Source organism: Nicotiana tabacum, chromosome 11 (genome assembly GCF_000715075.1).
Source record: "Nicotiana tabacum cultivar K326 chromosome 11, ASM71507v2, whole genome shotgun sequence".
Taxonomy (NCBI): Eukaryota; Viridiplantae; Streptophyta; class Magnoliopsida; order Solanales; family Solanaceae; genus Nicotiana; species Nicotiana tabacum.
In genome coordinates, this window is record NC_134090.1 from 157,960,164 (window position 1) to 157,977,166 (window position 17,003).

Below are 17,003 nucleotides of genomic sequence, written 5' to 3' on the forward strand. Positions count from 1 at the left end.
AAAAAACAGTTCATAAGAAATGTAGAGTAGAAGTATCATCCAATCCACTAGCTCCAGCCTTCAGGTTATGGCGATTTGTACAAATAAGACCATTTAGTGTCATCGTTTTAATTTTGACCCTGTTAAATTTTTTTTTATAGAAAAGTACTCCCAAGTCAGAATTTTAAAGTACGCTGTCAGAATTTTGAAGCACACTGTCAAAATTAAAAACTCTATCAACGTACTTCAAAATTTCGGTGCCGCACTATTTTTTCAAAACTTTTCTTAACATGGTCAAATATAAATGGTGATTTTAAAAGGAAATCTTATGGGAATGTACCAAAAAAGACACTATTTACCAATAATTAATCATTTTAGTCATGCTACCATAAATAGCGAAGAAAATTATCAATAATATACAACCGTCAATGAACAAAGATAAAAAAAAAATCCAATGGGTATTGTTGCACTTTGTTGAAAATACATAGGTGAGACAATATACAAAATTTGGCAAAGTTTGAGAGTAAACTAGTTTGGAGTTAAAATTCATTACTAATAATGTAAAATACTTTAAAAATTAGGCAAAACAGTTTTTTTCAATGGTATAGCTGAAATTCATTGAAAATATTTAGATGAGGCAATATAAAAATTTGAGCAAGATTTGAGGTGATTTGGACTGGTTTGATATCAAAATTCATCGTTAAAATCATATTTAAAAAATTCTTCTACAACACATGTATCAAACATGTATTACGTATGTATCTCATACATGTATACATTGATATGTGTGTGATACACATATGATACTTATGTGATACACAAATGATACATAGTGTGATACACCTATCATCTTTTTTCATGTTCATCTTCTACTTCGAATTTTAAATTTAAACCTCCTCAAAACTTTACCAAATCATCCCAAAACTGATATTCAAACTCTTTAAGATGTACTCAATCTATTCCAACAACACCCACTCAAAAGAAAGTAAAATTTTGAACCTTTTTTTGCTATAAATAACAAATTGACAGTAGCATTTAACTAATATTAATAATATTTTATAAATCATTCAGTTTTTATACTAATTTACTTATAGGCGGCCATAACTAATAATTTTTCATTTTATAAAAAAAATCATCCAGCATAATTTCTTGTCAGATTAATAGGAAGTTTTTCGTGACATTATGAATAGAAGGGCCTTAGAATTAAAGGTTTCTATTGGGCTTCAATAGAAATGAATCAGCTTAGTGCTTCCCCAATAGAAATGACACTTATTAAGAAATTTGTAAGTGCGTCCCAATTTTCAGTTTTCCAGTTTAAATTTTTAGGATAAAAATATCCTGCGTTGTCCTGAAGTTAAGATTTTTAGTTTAAAATTTCGGGACAAAACAAGTATTGGCTAATCTTTAAATAGTATTCCTGAGAATGACTATCTCTGCACTTGCCCCGCTTCCCGGTAGAAATTCAAAAATAGCCAGATTTACAACTGGTCGTTCAAAAATAGCTCAATTTCAAAAGTAATTGAAATTTAGGCACTTTTCATTTAAAGATATATCTAAACGAAAACACTGTTCAAAACCTGAAAAATACGTCAGTATATTATACTGGAATTCCAGCATAAGTATGCTTGAATTTCAGCATATTATACTGGAGTTCCAGCATATTATACTGGAGTTCCAGAATAAGTATGCTGGAGCTCCAGCATAAGTACACTAGAACTCCAACATAATATATTGGAGTTCCAACAAGTATAATTGTCCAGTATAATATACTGGAGTTTGGAGCACCGGTGCTCTAAGTCTCCAGTATATTATACTGGAGTCAGCAAAGTATACTGGTCCAGCATAATATGCTGGAGTTCATACACAGGTGCACCGAACTCCAGTATATTATGCTGGACCGGTCTCTATTGCAGCAAAATAGTGGCTATTTTTCATTGACTTTGTAAACGCTGACTATTTTTTAATGAACAGTCCGAAAACTGGTTATACCATGCTATTTTTACCTGCTTCCCTGAGCAGACTCTAATTGGCATGATATATATTCTGTCTTAACTTTTATATTTTCTTTGACTTTTTTTTTTTACTTTCACTAGGACTAATTATATTGTAGTAGTTAAAAGAATTTTTTTAATTTCTTAAACAATAATTGTGTCGTTTAATTTTAGTAGAATAGAGTAATTTAATTATTTAAATAAAGAAGAAAGAGAGAACAGAGGGAAGGAGGTGAGGAGTGATCATGACAAATGAAGTAGGCACCAATTTTCATTTACACTAGTAGCCATAAATACATATGACACATCAACAGATTAGATTAGTTTGTAAAATTGGAAGTACATAGTATATTAAAACAAAATCTTAATGTGTCAAAACTAATCCTTCAAATGTTGGAGTAGCTGCAAAATCTTCCTTTGCTGGCCATAAAACTCAAGATAGGTATTTGCATGTACCATAACCTAAAAAATCACAAACAAACAAACAAAAACAACCATTAGTCATGATCACTCCTCAAAATTGGATTTAACTCATGTACATTAATAGCGAAAATAAGTATTACAGTATTAATATATTTTAACATATTATAACAAGTTGTCTACCTTACTTTTCAGGTTACTATAATCTCATATGTTATGAACTTAAATATAAGAAGTATTTTAATATGTTAGCTTAAAAATCCTTTAGCTGACCTAATAGCGTAAATAATCCTTTTTGCGCTGTCAATTTAAAGAACTTTTACAGTATCGATGTTATAGAATGTTATAACCTTATTATGGATGGTTATATGTAAAAATTATTTTGATATGTTACCTGTAAAGAATCTTTTAGGCGACCTAATGGTATAAAATTAGTGTGAAGAATTTTTATCTTAACATGTTATAGCACGTTACTTGCCTTACTATTATTTTTTTTGCTAATCTGTGTGGTCTGATAATGTAAAAATTCTTTTCCACTATCGTTGTACTAAGTTAAATATGTTTAGAACGAAGTTTTGGATTCTTACTTGGATCAGCAAAGACGATGACAGCAGAGCCCGAAAAATCACAGTTGAAGTCGTTACGTCCCTTAGTTTGATAGTAAGAATTCATGACAAAGGCAGCATGAGATCTAACAGTGTTGGGGTCAAAGCAAAGACCTCCAGCTTGAACAGGGCGGCAATCCACACCTTGATTAGTACATATCCAGTCTATATTGGTTTGTAATTGTGCATCTGTAGCCTCTGGCTTTGGCATGCAGAATTTCTTGCCTAGAACTGGTTTTGGAATTGGCTGTGCAGGGAGGTTTGGCGCTGGCTTTCCTGGTCTTGGAACATGAGGCTTTCCGGGGTGTCTTCGCCCTCTTGGCAATGGCTGTGGTTGTGGCAATGCTGGTTGTGGAAGAGGCTGTATTCATCAAAGTTATAAAACTTATTAAGTAATAAATTGGAGTTTAAGTTCTTATGTATTATGTTTTCGAGCCGTGAAAGAACCACTAATGCTTGCATTAAGGTAGGCTATTTATATCACACCTTTTAGGGTGCGGCCTGCTTGAAAGCGGGATGTTTTGTGCATTGGGATGTCTTTTACTCATTGCGGTCCATTTTAAGTGTCTTTTTAGCCTTTCACATGTAGTCTAAAATAAGTGTCTTTAACAAACCAGGAAAGCATCAAATTTTTTCCCCTTGCTTTAATAAGCGATCCAGGCAACTTTCTTAAAAAAATCCATGTTTAAAAAGTGATAAAGGATAATTTAGTCAAATATTTATACAATTAATGTTATTAACTAAATTTATTAACAAGTGTGTCAAAACCTTAAAAGAACTTAAAAAGGAGCAGAGAGAGTAATGTATTTAAAGAAGCGATAATATGTTAGTTATTACTAGAAGAATAGTTATTAATTGGTTGTTAACATTTTAGTTATTAGTAATTGATTACCAAGTTATCAATTAATGTTATCCAAAATTTAGCAGTAATAAACTTATTCTTTCACAATATGTCAAGTTACCTTTGGTGGCAGGGGCTCTCCTTTCATGATTCCAATATTATAAACTGGTGTAAAATCAGGCCTAAACAATCCAAAATTTCTCTCAGCAGCAGAACCTGGTTTAGTATTCTCATTAAACAAACCAAAAATATAAGTCTCAATTTTCCTATGTGGCATCAATGGTGTCCCTGCCCCAGAAACATATTTTCTAAGCAATCCACCATTATAAGAAGCTGCATTTTCCACAGTACATTGTGGCTCAAAACTTTCACCTAAAGAAGGCCAACCTGTTTCAGTTGCAATAATTTCCACATCTCCATAACCAAGTCTCTTCATTGACATAAACACAGAATCCAACAACATATCAAACATGTTTGTGTACAATTTCTTACTAAACCTATCAAAAACTCCATTATTTTGTTTAAACAAAAGGAAATCAACTTGTTGTGGATTGTAAGCAAAATATGGATATGGATTAGCCATAAAAGGTCCTTTCGTTTCGCGTAAAAATTGTAACATTGGTGCTAAAATACCAACATCCCATCCTGGTCTAAATCTAGCCATACTTGGTGGATTTGATGATAATAAAATTCCTAAAGAATGTGGTGTTGATACTTTGATTGTATTAATTCCAGATTGAATTAGAGCTTGATAAAAGGTTCTCATTGCAGGGACTAATTTATTTTGTACTTCTGGTGTTTCCCAATGGAGAATCTCATTTCCTATAGCAATAACATCAATTTTGGTTTGTGGATAAAATGGCTTAATATTAGCTTCCACATAACTCTTAGCATAGCCTATGTCCAACAATTTGTGAATTTCACCATTTGGGACAGTGACAGTAACTGAGATTCCTGTGTTGGCAAAAGCTCTTAAGATGTCTGGATTAACGTCGAAAATCTTGATTTTGTCGATTATGGTTTTGTCTTTGAGAAATTGAGCAACTTGAGATGGTGGAGGTAGGTTGTTGCCAAGGGTGCCATAGTTAACACCTATGGAGGAAACATAAGGAAAACATTGAATAAAGATAGCTGAAATGAACAAGATGGAAAGGAATGGAGATGTTTTTTTGTTAGACATCTCCATTATTTTTGTACAAGGTAGTTATTGGTAGAGGAAGAATGCAACAGGACATTTATAGAAGGGAAAAGAAAAATAGAGGGGCATTTATTTGTATGGTTTTGCGTTAAATACGACGTTGGACTAATGGATGGAAGAGATTGGAGTTTAGAGTTTGAGGAATAGACAAACTTGTCTGGTAACAAAGGTCAAAGGGCAGCTTAAGATGCGCAAAACTATTGAAAGATGTCCAAAAAATGGCAATGGAGCACATCGTCTTGTTTCTAGTGGCAACGTTTTTTTTTCTTGGAGCCGGAATTAGCGATAAATAAATGGAGTGGTGAAGAATGAAATGTGAAGTACTTTGGCAAAGACAGTCGGAATTTTTAAAAGAACAAAACTGAATCAAATCATCAAAATCTTAAAAGTGTTAAACAATACTCCCTTCGCTCCAAAATAAGTGATTTTTTAGCTGTTTTCACACAGATTAGCTATGAAATTGATCATATTAATCTTTACTATCTCTTCACATAAATACTCTTAACACATACTCCAACACTATTTACTCCAAGGGCAATGTAGGAAAAAATAATTAATTCGTTCTTGAAATCTAGAAAAATAACTTATTTTGGACCACAAAAAAAGGTCAAAAAATTACTTATTTTGGACCGGAGGGAGTAGAAGGGAAAAGAATAAGAAATAGCTTGATTTACAATTAGTAATTGAAAAATAGCCACAATTTTAAAAGTAATCGAAATTTAACTACTTTTTAATAAAATCTGAATAAAAACACCCTTAAAAATCCGAGATTCCAACATAATATCCTGGAATTTCATAATGTGTTGGAGTTCCAACATAATATGCTGGAAGTTTATTTGCAGGAGCTCCATAATTCACCATATTATGCTTGTTCTGGCTAAAATGATAACTTTTTTAATGATTTTGCAAACGCTGACTATTTTTCGATTACCAGCCCACAAACTGGCTAGCCCATGCTATCAGGAGAAATTCAAAAATAGCCAGATTTACAACTAGTCGTTCAAAAATAGCCCAGTTTCAAAAGTAATCGAAATTTAGCCACTTTTCATGTAAAGATAAATCTGAGCGAAAACACTGTTCAAAACCCGGAAATACGCCAGTATATTATACTGGAGTTCCAGCATAAGTATGTTTGAACTCCAGCATATTATACTGGAGTTCCAGGATAAGTATGCTGGAACTCCAGCATAATATGATGGAGTTCCAGCATAAGTACACTAGAACTCCAGCATAATATACTGAAGTTCCAGCAAGTATAATTGTCCAGTATAATATATTGGAGTTTGGAGCACCGGTGCTCCAGTCTCCAGTATATTATACTGGAGTCAACAAAGTATACCGGTCCAACATAATATGCTGGAGTTCATACACAGGTGCACCAAACTCCAGTATATTATGCTGGACCGGTCTCTATTGCAGTAAAATAGTGGCTATTTTTCATTGACTTGGTAAACACTGGCTATTTTTGAATAATCAGTCCGAAAACTGGCTATACCGTGCTATTTTTACCATGCTATCTTCACCAATAAAATGATAGCATGAAACCTAATTTGTTTACATGATTTATTTCTTCGATTTTATCCAACTTAAGCACATGTTACTACGTCGCTGAACAGTCCCCTATTGGAACTTTTTCCATGTCTTTTTTTTTTTTTTTGGGGGGTGGGGGGTGGGGGAGGTGTTGTATTAAGGTGCCTTTTGAGGTTTGTGTAGTTCAATAAACGACAGAAAATCTTTATTCAGTCATTTAACAGTTGAGTTTCAAAAACAACTGCAAAAAGGCAACATACATCTTCTTAATGGGCAAGAAATCAAACAGAAAATACAAATTTATGCATCAATATCCTGTGCACACTCTTGAGAACTGAATATCAAGAAACAGAATCAAGCATTAATATTTACTGAATGAGAGTTTCTGTCATTCATTGCTGACAAAAAGAACTGGCATTAAATATGATACGAAAACAAAATGGACTTGCATGATAATAATACTTCCCTTGCTAGTAGGATGCTCAATTCATGTCTCTTTAAAGGGGTCAGGATGAGACTGATGAGAGAATAGTTTTCATCTACCTTTCAGCACACGCTGGATGTCAAAAAAAAAAGAAAAAATATCGTTAAAAACTGAACATACAGTATAAAGGACCTGTCATTGCTTGCAATATGAAAAAACTCAAATCATTTCATATTATAGGTATGAATGGTCCCATAAGGGGGACAACATAGTTAAGTGGTATTAGTTATGTGACGAGAAGTACAGTGACAAATATATACATACACATGCTTATGAGAGAAAGGAAGAAGATAAAGCCTTAAGAACTTTACTTTGTCCCTCTGATTCACTGGTTGGCGCTGTCTGCTCGGAATGCTGCCTGATTCCGGTATTGCTTCTGAAGTATTTAGCTTATGAAATGTCTGCAAAGCTTGGGTAACAAATGGGCGTACTATGTTTGCCTCCATTGCTGAGAGATTTTTAAGCTGTGAAGTGTCAGGTTAATATATCAGATTTTATAAGGGTGTATATTTCTTCCTCAAAATAGTAAAAAGCAATTCTACCGAAGAAAATCCCTTAAACCCACCCCACCCCCACTCCCACCACCCCAACCAAAAGAAAAAGAAGAAATTACTATGTCTTTCCTTCTCCACTCGCCCCAACCATTGTCTCAAACGGAAAGGTTCCACTCCAGTATCTTATGGGAAGCTATGGTAAACGATACATGTTGGAAAACTAATTCAAAGTTGTAGTAGTAAACCTTAGTTATTTAGGATTTGATTTACTTAATTCATGTCTAAATAGAAATTACAGTTAGAATAAATATAGGAATAGACTTTCCTGTTTCTAGTAATATGTTTCATACTATTATAAATAGTGATATTGATAGCTTATTTATATGTGGAGGAAATAAAGAAGTGTAAAGATCAATCAGAGATTTATAATAAAATATTTTCCTTCATATTGGTATCAGAGCTTCTACGATCTTGGGAGAGAATTAAATAGCTTTTGCTGCTTGCGGGCGGCGCTAGCCAATGGGTGTCGCCCGTCTGGCCAAAAAATATGTTGGCAAAATCATAGATAGTTATCAACAAAATTAGGTTATTCGATGAAATGTTTCATGACAGATTCAAGAAGAAAAAAACAAGTTTAAAGAGGTGCAAGCAAATATGGTACAAGAGGAAGAAGTTCTTCTCTAAAAAGTTGGAGAGAAGTAAAAACAAAAAAAGCAAAAACAAAAAGGAAAAAAATTTGAGTGTTGATGACAAAGTGCATCAACGTGAGTTGAAGACAGGGGCTTCAACAAAATTGGATGTTGATGACAAAGTGCATCAACGTGAGTTGGAGACAGGGGCTTCAACAAAATTGAGTGTTGGTGACAAAGTGCATCAACGTGAGTTGGAGACAGGTGCTTCAACAAAATTGAGTGTTGGTGACAAAGTTGTAGTACGATCTTGGGATAAAATCAAAGTTGTAGTAGGAAACCTTATTTCTACGATCTTGGGAGAGAATCAAGTAGCTTCTGTTGCCGGCGCTAGCCAATGGGTGCCGCCCGTCTGGCCAAAAAATATGTTGGCAAAATCATAGATAGTTGTCGACAAAACTAGGTTATTCGATGAAAAGTTTCATGACAGATTCAAGAAAAAAAAACTAAGTTTAAAGAGGTGCAAGCAAATATGGTACAAGAGGAAGAAGCTCTTTTCTAAAAAGTTGGAGAGAAGTAAAAAAAAAAAAAAAGGAAAAAAATTTGGGTGTTGATGACAAAGTGCATCAACGTGAGTTGGAGACAGGGGCTTCAACAAAATTGAGTGTTGATGACAAAGTGCACGTTGGAGACAGGGGCTTCAACAAAATTGAGTGTTGGTGACAAAGTGCATCAACGTGAGTTGGAGACAGGTGCTTCAACAAATCGAGGGATGAAGACATGTGTTTCATCAAAAGTGAGAGTTGGAGAGAAGTGCTCCAACATAACTGCACAACGGACAAGTCAGACATATACAACTTTGAATTACGGGAGAATGTTGGAAAACTAATTCAAAGTTGTAGTAGGAAACCTTAGTTATTTAGGATTTGATTTATTTAATTCATGTCTAAATAGGGATTGTAGTTAGAATAAATGTAGGAATAAGCTTTCCTGTTTCTAGTTTAAATAGGTTTCATACTATTATAAATAGGGATATTGATAGCTTATTTTATATGTGGAGGAAATAAAGAAGTGTAGAGATCAATCAGAGATTTATAATAAAATATTTTCTTCATATTGGTATCAGAGCTTCTACGATCTTGGGAGAGAATCAAGTAGCTTTCGTTGTCGGCGCTAGCCAATGGGTGTCGCCCGTCTGGCCAAAAAGTATGTTGGCAAAATCATAGATAGTTGTCGACAAAATTAGGTTATTTGATGAAAAGTTTCATGACAGATTCAAGAAAAAGAAAACAAATTTAAAGAGGTGCAAGCAAATATGATACAAGAGGAAGAAGCTCTTCTCTAAAAAGTTGGAGAGAAGTAAAAAAACAAAAAAAAAAAAAAGGAAAAAAGTTTGGGTGTTGATGACAAAGTGCATCAACGTGAGTTGGAGACAGGGGTTTCAACAAAATTGGGTGTTGATGACACAGTGCATCAACGGTTGGTGACAAAGTGCATCAACAGTTGGTGACAGTGCATAAACGTGAGTTGGAGACAAGGGCTTCAACAAAATTGAGTGTTGATGACAAAGTGCATCAATGGTTGGTGACAAAGTGCATCAACATGAGTTAGAGACAGGGGCTTCAACAAAATTGAGTGTTGGTGACAAAGTGCATCAACTGCCGTGAGTTGGAGACAGGTGCTTCAACAAATCGAGGGATGAAGACATGTGTTTCATCAAAAGTGAGAGTTGGAGAGAAGTGCTCCAACATAACTGCACAACGGACAAGTCAGACATATACAACTTTGAATTACGGGAGAATATTGGAAAACTAATTCAAAGTTGTAGTAGGAAACCTTAGTTATTTAAGATTTGATTTATTTAATTCAAGTCTAAATAGGAATTGCAATTAGAATAAATGTAGGAATAGGCTTTCCTGTTTCTAGTTGAAATAAGTTTCATACTATTATAAATAGGGATATTGATAGCTTATTTTATATGTGGAGGAAATAAAGAAGTGTAGAGATCAATCAGAGATTTATAATAAAATATTTTCCTTCAGTTTCTTCACCTTAGGCAAGGAGGTTTTGTGTAGAACTTCAAATCAATAGTCAGACTTCTATTTCCTTTGGCCATTCTCAATCAGGCACAAAGTTATCACAGGACAAGAGAGAAGTTATGTTACTCTCCTCTAATGCCACATAGCCCTAGATTCAGGGGAGAATAATTCCTGTAATACATAAACCAGACTAGTATATTTCTTTCATTGTACAATGTACTACATCTACTAGATCAAACAGAATTGACTTTCTCAATTAGTTCACCCTATCATCCACTGAATTTTGAGCATCAGCTGAATTTGCAGTATTGAGTAAATCCTACAGAATGGATAGCAATTGTGCTTCCATATTTAAAGAGACAAGACCTGATGTAACTAAATCAGTATAAGGCCTCCTTTTCTTCTTTAACACACAACCTATCGTATGTTACTTCAGTTCTCATTTTTGTAACATGACTAAGATATTGATCATCAAAATGGCACATGCAGCAGAATGAAAATTGCATATTCAGAAGAGATGAATAAGTGTACCCTCAACGCGTATGTGACCTCCTTAGAAATTATCTCCAAACCAGTTCCAATTTTGTGAAACCGCACATCCTTAATATCTTCAATAAGAGACCTTACCTATTCCACATGTTTGATTCAGAGTTCTGGGTGAATTACTAAATATTTAAGCCAAGAGAATAGAGTAAATAACCGAGCTTACCATATAGATGTCAGGAATATCTTCGCGCGCACTAAATCATTGAATATTATCATCAGTAGACGAACATGATAAACATGATATAAAAATAAGAAACTACTTACTGATCAAAAAGAAGCCTCGAGATCTCAACGTAATGAAATGGTAATGATTGGAACTTTTCAGAATCCCTTTCAGCTTCCAGAACTTGGGTTAACTTTTCTAGTCGACGAAGCAGAGATTAATAAGAACTAAGAACTCAACAAGTACAATCTGCATGCATAAATGATAGAGCAATGAATATGAAATTTCTATTGGAATTGAGATGATTCATAGAGGGAAACCTTATCATTTCTGGACAAAACTTGATGAGTGAGGGGGTGACAGCAGTCATTATCATGTTATCAAAAAACAATTAATTAACCATCTGGTTATCTGATACATAATAGAGTGGGTTTTATCTTGGTTGAAGTAAGACCACTCGCATACTGCTGGCAGATTGAACTTCTCCTGCTGTCTTGGATAAACGTTAGCCCACAGCTTTTGTCAAGGAAGGGATGTTCTTGAGATTTATCAGGTAATTCAAGCACCAGGAAAGTTGTTAGAGGAATGGGATTTCATCTTTTCAGTTAGAAGTGCGATTGAGGAAGATTTAACCGAGGGCTAAGTAGTACTAGACATTAATTTGTCTATCAGCAAATCGCTGATATGACGTTCTTTTTTCAGCTTACTAGTCGGGTGAAAGCTTCATTTTCGGCAGCACTATAAAGCTTCCCCAAGAGTAAAAGCATTTTGCTCCATGCAGGTGTTCTCTAAGCGTTCTATTTCCTAATAACAGTGAATACTCAATTTGGCCCAGGAACATTTCAATTGTTACTTTATTCTAATGCATTCCAACAGCAGTTCAGTAATTTTACGTCTCCAACTGAGACTAATATATCAACTTGCTTTCTAAGAAAAACAAGAAGTTATAGATTTAGCCATGGCAATCTTTCTACCAGTATATTACCAATACTACAATCTCCTTTACAAACTAAAAAGAAAAGGTTAGTCAAAACTACAAGGCACGTACTAGAATTGAGAATTCTTGGTGCTGAAAAACTGCTAATCCGACCAAGGTTGTACGCAGATGCCCTACCTGATCCTTTCGAATCCAGCCGGAGGTGTTTGAGCCCTGTTACGTACTAAAATCCTAAAGAAAAGCGACCCCAGTCCTTCCTCAGCCCAGGTCAAAGGTTTCCCCCTCTCCCTTCTTCTTTTTAGGGGCAAGGTCAAGTTCGTTACGGTCAGCAAATTAGCTTCACATTGTATTGACAGTGTTTCACATCACCTCCTTAGGTCTGCCTAACCTAATTGTGTGTGAACAATCATCCATAATGAAAGCACATGTAGATAGAAGCCGTATGTCGACTGATGAGCTCATTCTCTATGCCGTCTAGGCTCTACAATGAAGTTGGTTGCCCGACGGCTTTCTTTTTCATGCCCGAAATGGCTTTGCAGGTATCAGCCTCCCACAGAGATGGCCTTGTGGTCAACTTTTATTCTGTGTGTTGGAAGTTCCTCTAGATCTCTTTCCGTGTCAACTGACACAATATCCGAGACAGGATAGGCTTTTGAGGCCACAGAAACAGCGTCCCTCTCTATCTATCTAAGGGATGGAAAGGCAGAGGCCTTTGGTGTTCCCTCCAGTCTATTGGGGCCTCATAGCAGCCAATATGCTTTTCTCTCGTGCATTTCTTCATTCAGGGTTCGATATTCTGGTGTCTTAGGCATAGAGGAACCACACCAATCCATTCCGAACATGGTGGTTACTCTACAAGTACATGTTAAGCTTCAACCAAAGAGCTAATTTTTGGAAATGTAAGCAAACAGGAATCAGTACAATGTCGAACTAGCAGCAAATATACAACAATTACTACTATCCCTCAACCCCACACTAGTTGAGGTCGGCTATATGAATCCTCTTTACCATTCTACTCTATTTCAGCCCGTCTCTCTTCCAATACTGAACCTTTTTCTTAGGGGCGGTCTAGATTTAAGACTTAATGTTATACGGATATACAAGTTGAGCTAGCAACCAGAGGCGGACCTATGTATTATATTGAGGGGCCACCAGACCCCGTAAACTTCGTCAGAATCTTGTATATGTATATGTATATACCTTAAAAATGGTTAAATTAAATCACTTGGCACTTGAACGCTAAAAGCATTTAGGGGGCTCTGATTGAACAAAAATTGTGCCACCGTCGCGTTAAAATCCTAGGTCCGCCTCTGTAGGCAACAACTAACTTAGTAAAATAGCATCTCTAACAGTTTCTCTGCAACGGAGAAGACACAAAAAACAAATCTGAATCAAAACTTAAATCAACTGGTCGCAGCATTTGGAAGCACAGATCAGTATAGTCATCCAACATCTAAAAACCTACCAACGGACATCCATTCAGGAGGTCTGATAGTACATTTCCCTCTCTTTTTCAAAGCAACTGCTAACCAGAGAGGCACCTGTGTTGCTATTTGTGGACGGAAAGGTCCAAAATCTCCCTGTCAATCAGTACATTTAAAACAAAATCAGCATAAATAACACAAACACTACGTGAACGAATTTAGTTACTAAAGGAGGAGAATAATACAGATATAAGATGGAGAGGTTCCAATCTCATGTTTGGCACAATTTCAACCGTTTCATCTTCCGCTAGAAACTCCAACTGCATAATTGAGAAACAATAAAAGTTGAAAATTCACCGCTCCGACATATAGATTAAGAACACGAAACAACACAAAAATCAAATGAAATTTCCTAAGTTAATTGCACTTAAACAGACGCGGATCTAGGATTTTAACCAGTGTATGAAAATTAGTAAAGAGCATAATTCAACATAAAATCAAATGAAAAATTCATGATATAATTTGGACGGAAGTGAAGTAAACGAACCTCGGCTGCTGAAAATGCGAAAGCGTGAGGATCAGATTGGCTACCCATTTGCTGTTTATCTTTGCTTGTAAGTAAAATTCGGGATTTGAGTACTGAAGCTGAGTTTCTAAGCCCTAGTTTACTAGTGGCGGGAAATATCAAAAAATCAATTGGGAAAATGGATCATGTTCTCACGTGATGTGCGGACAAAATATGCTTTTACAAATTTGACTAGATGCAAAATTTAAATAAAATAAAACTTCAAGGTTAAAATATTTTAGAACTTGTAATCTTCAGTATTCATAATATTTTATTATTATAAGAAGATATTATTGCACACAAATTTATTGTCCAACATCGCATCTGCATAACCCTGTTTCTTATCCAAAGCCTTTTGCTCCCCTTTGTCATATGCGGTTAACTTTCAATTGCAATTGGGAGCAAGAAAAACATATAGCAAAAGGTTCTGGATATGGTTAGTAACAGTAGCGGAGCCAAGATTTTTATTAAGGGGAGTCAAAATATAAAGAAACAAACTCACCAAGAAGTCAAGGGGTGTCATTATATAGTATATATACATATTTTAAAAAAATTACCAAGCTATACAGTGTAATTTTTCGGCAAGGGGTGTCAAAATATATAAAAGTAAACATATTAGGAAATTAAGGGGAGTCAATACATAGTATATATACATATAATTTATTTTTTTACCTACCTACACAGTGTATTTTTCCCGTGAAGAGGTGTCATTTGACACCCCTTCGTATAAGATGACTCCGCCACTGGCTATACAGTGTAATTTTCCGGCAAAAGGGTATCGGTTGACACGCTTTTGGTGCATGTGGCTCTGCCATTGTTCGAACTTCAACTCACAAAGCTTCATCGGGATGGGTCAAAAATATCACCAAATAGAACTCTAACTCTTTTTATTTTTGTGGTGAAATGGATTACATATATTATTAGTTAGTAAACAAAGTTATGATTGATAGGGGGTACTGGTGTTACTCTCAAATGCACACGCAAGTATACGTGGTCCACAAGTAATAAAGAGTGACTAGAGTATCGTTCCCACGAGGACTTGCGATTAACTATCAACTAAATAAACTCAAACAATTAATCTATTCAAGTGACTTTCTAAAGTGTGATTATTAACTACAAATAATATAGAGTAGCAAACTAAGAAATTAAAGAAAATACGTCAGCAATCTTAGAGACGAATTCAATGGGAGAATATATTCCAGAGCTATGGGTTAGCTAACAATCCCGTTAAGTTTTTCACTTAAATTATCTAATTAAATTATCTAGTTTATTGGTTGACAGGGTTAATATTACTCATAGTATTCTCCCGATGTACTACCCGCTTATTCAAGCTAACGCCTATATTCCAATGGAGTTAGGATTAACAAGAACGCATTAATAATTCCTGTATAATAACCAAGCAAGGCGATTATGTATATCCCTATCCTAACCGCAAATCCATTCCCCATAATTCAGGTTCAAGATCTTGCTCTACTCAATCATATTTGCAATCTAGAATTCTATCTCCCGAGTTCAATCCTAGATTCGTATATAGTATTCAATTGGTGATCAAGCAATCAAATAATTAAGCACAAGATTGAATAAATAAACCAATATGATAAAATAATAAGAAGAATTCAAGCTTCAAACTACAACATTCATATAGCACGCACAACTCTAGAACAAATAAACTATGAGATTAAAGGAAGAGAAGAGAAGAAAAATTAGTTGGAATCCTCCTCCCAAGTGTTGTTTGTTTTCTAGTGGCGTGTTCTTCTCCAAAAAATATGTTTGATTCCCTCTAAATTAGGTTTAAAACCCCTTTTATACGAGTTGGGACCGTATATGGTCGAAATAACCTTATCCCGTAAAATAGCAAAAATCTCGCAAGCATGATCTAGACCAGCACGACGCGCTAGAGGCAGTACGTTTTTTCTTGCTTCAATTCTTTGAATTGTTTCACTTATTTTTCTTGTCTTGCACGTGGGGGGGGGGGGGAACCATCAAAGGGTGTTCGCCCCTCCCCCTCCTTTTTCTATTCTTTCTTTTTCTTCCGCATTTTATTCAAATTTACTTCAAATCTCTTCATCTTCATACCGCTTTATTCTTATACAATTAAAATATAATATTAAGTATAAATTATTATAATTAATATTCAAAATATAATTAAAAGTACTACAATATGAGGCAACAATGGTTAAATATATGTATTTTTTTCGAATATCACCACCCCACACTTAAACTCTCGTTCGTCCTCGAGTAAGCATTAAAACCACTATCAATAAATCAATCCTAGAATACCCCCACTTCGGTGATACTAACAATTAGGCCCTATAGCAACTCAAACCATCAGACATACACTTCTTGATCATCATGCAAGATATACAAGTCACAAACAAATAACAAACTTCTAACCTCCTAGCCTCAGATAGGGACTCTAACTCACCAAATTTAAGCTCGCTCACCTACTCTGTCAAATAAAACTAATAACATCACCTATCTATCATGAAACAAGAGCCCTCCCAAGAATAAATAGTTTATATACTCAAATCAAAGAATGAATATAATTTAAGGACTTAGCATCAAAGAACAACTCTCGCAATCACAAACGAATTCACATGCATGCACAAAGTACCATAAGCTTGCCCATTATGTACATCTCTACTAATTAAGTGTGCTTGAATAGAATCAAATAGGATTTTAATGGGTTGTAATATTATCTAGGGGACGTGTAGGAGAACTATATAACAGCGACTTACACTTCCCTAAGCACTTTGCACTTTTAGACTTCATCATCCATTATTTTTATCTCTTAATTTTATTTTCAACCCTCTCTTCGTCAATTGTTTTACAAGTATTCCCTTCATATCAAGACCGTTTCATTTTTTTTTCAAAGCAATTTTTTTTCTATGTCACATTCTTTTCAAGAGGGTCTTTTCATCATTTTTCAGCTATCATTGGTCACCATTTTCACTTAATCATCCATTTCTTCAAAATTATCAATTAATATTACAGTTTAAACAACAATGCTCAAGGAAGCAGGGTGCAAAAATTAGGGATTCAACAAAAGAACCAAGGCAAAAATATGACTTCCAAATAAAAGGCTACAGGCTCAAAGGGGTAACTAGTAGTACAATATCTGAAAAGGCTAAAATTCACAAAACATAACAAAAAAAACC

General features: G+C 34.9%; 2 protein-coding genes across 2 annotated transcripts; both read right to left on the reverse strand.

The window, feature by feature from the left end:
* Positions 1-2,216: 2,216 nt before the first annotated feature.
* LOC107822714 (glucan endo-1,3-beta-glucosidase-like) lies at positions 2,217-5,054 on the reverse strand. Its single transcript, XM_016649280.2, has 3 exons — positions 3,958-5,054; positions 2,978-3,356; positions 2,217-2,432 (listed from the first exon to the last, which is right to left on the reverse strand). The coding sequence occupies exons 1-3, from the start codon at positions 5,020-5,022 to the stop codon at positions 2,404-2,406; spliced, it is 1,473 nt and encodes a 490-aa protein (XP_016504766.1). The 5' UTR covers positions 5,023-5,054; the 3' UTR covers positions 2,217-2,403.
* Positions 5,055-6,758: 1,704 nt separating this feature from the next.
* Positions 6,759-13,998, reverse strand: LOC107822712 (DNA replication complex GINS protein PSF2-like). The gene is made up of 8 exons (XM_016649279.2): positions 13,828-13,998; positions 13,526-13,600; positions 13,322-13,436; positions 11,021-11,117; positions 10,920-10,950; positions 10,742-10,837; positions 7,360-7,512; positions 6,759-7,120 (listed from the first exon to the last, which is right to left on the reverse strand). The coding sequence occupies exons 1-8, from the start codon at positions 13,873-13,875 to the stop codon at positions 7,100-7,102; spliced, it is 636 nt and encodes a 211-aa protein (XP_016504765.1). The 5' UTR covers positions 13,876-13,998; the 3' UTR covers positions 6,759-7,099.
* Positions 13,999-17,003: the final 3,005 nt, after the last annotated feature.

Bases quoted from the DNA above. Each gene is read 5' to 3' on its own strand.
- LOC107822714 (XM_016649280.2), bottom strand. From the start codon at position 5,022: ATGGAGATGTCTAACAAAAAAACATCTCCATTCCTTTCCATCTTGTTC. The intron at 3,357-3,957 runs GTAACTTGACAT...TGATGAATACAG, and splicing joins GAGAGCCCCTGCCACCAAAG to CCTCTTCCACAACCAGCATT. The intron at 2,433-2,977 runs GTAAGAATCCAA...GTGATTTTTTAG, and splicing joins CATCGTCTTTGCTGATCCAA to GTTATGGTACATGCAAATAC.
- LOC107822712 (XM_016649279.2), bottom strand. From the start codon at position 13,875: ATGGGTAGCCAATCTGATCCTCACGCTTTCGCATTTTCAGCAGCCGAG. The intron at 13,437-13,525 runs GTATTATTCTCC...ACTGATTGACAG, and splicing joins AACCTCTCCATCTTATATCT to GGAGATTTTGGACCTTTCCG. The intron at 10,838-10,919 runs GTAAGCTCGGTT...CATGTGGAATAG, and splicing joins ATATTCCTGACATCTATATG to GTAAGGTCTCTTATTGAAGA.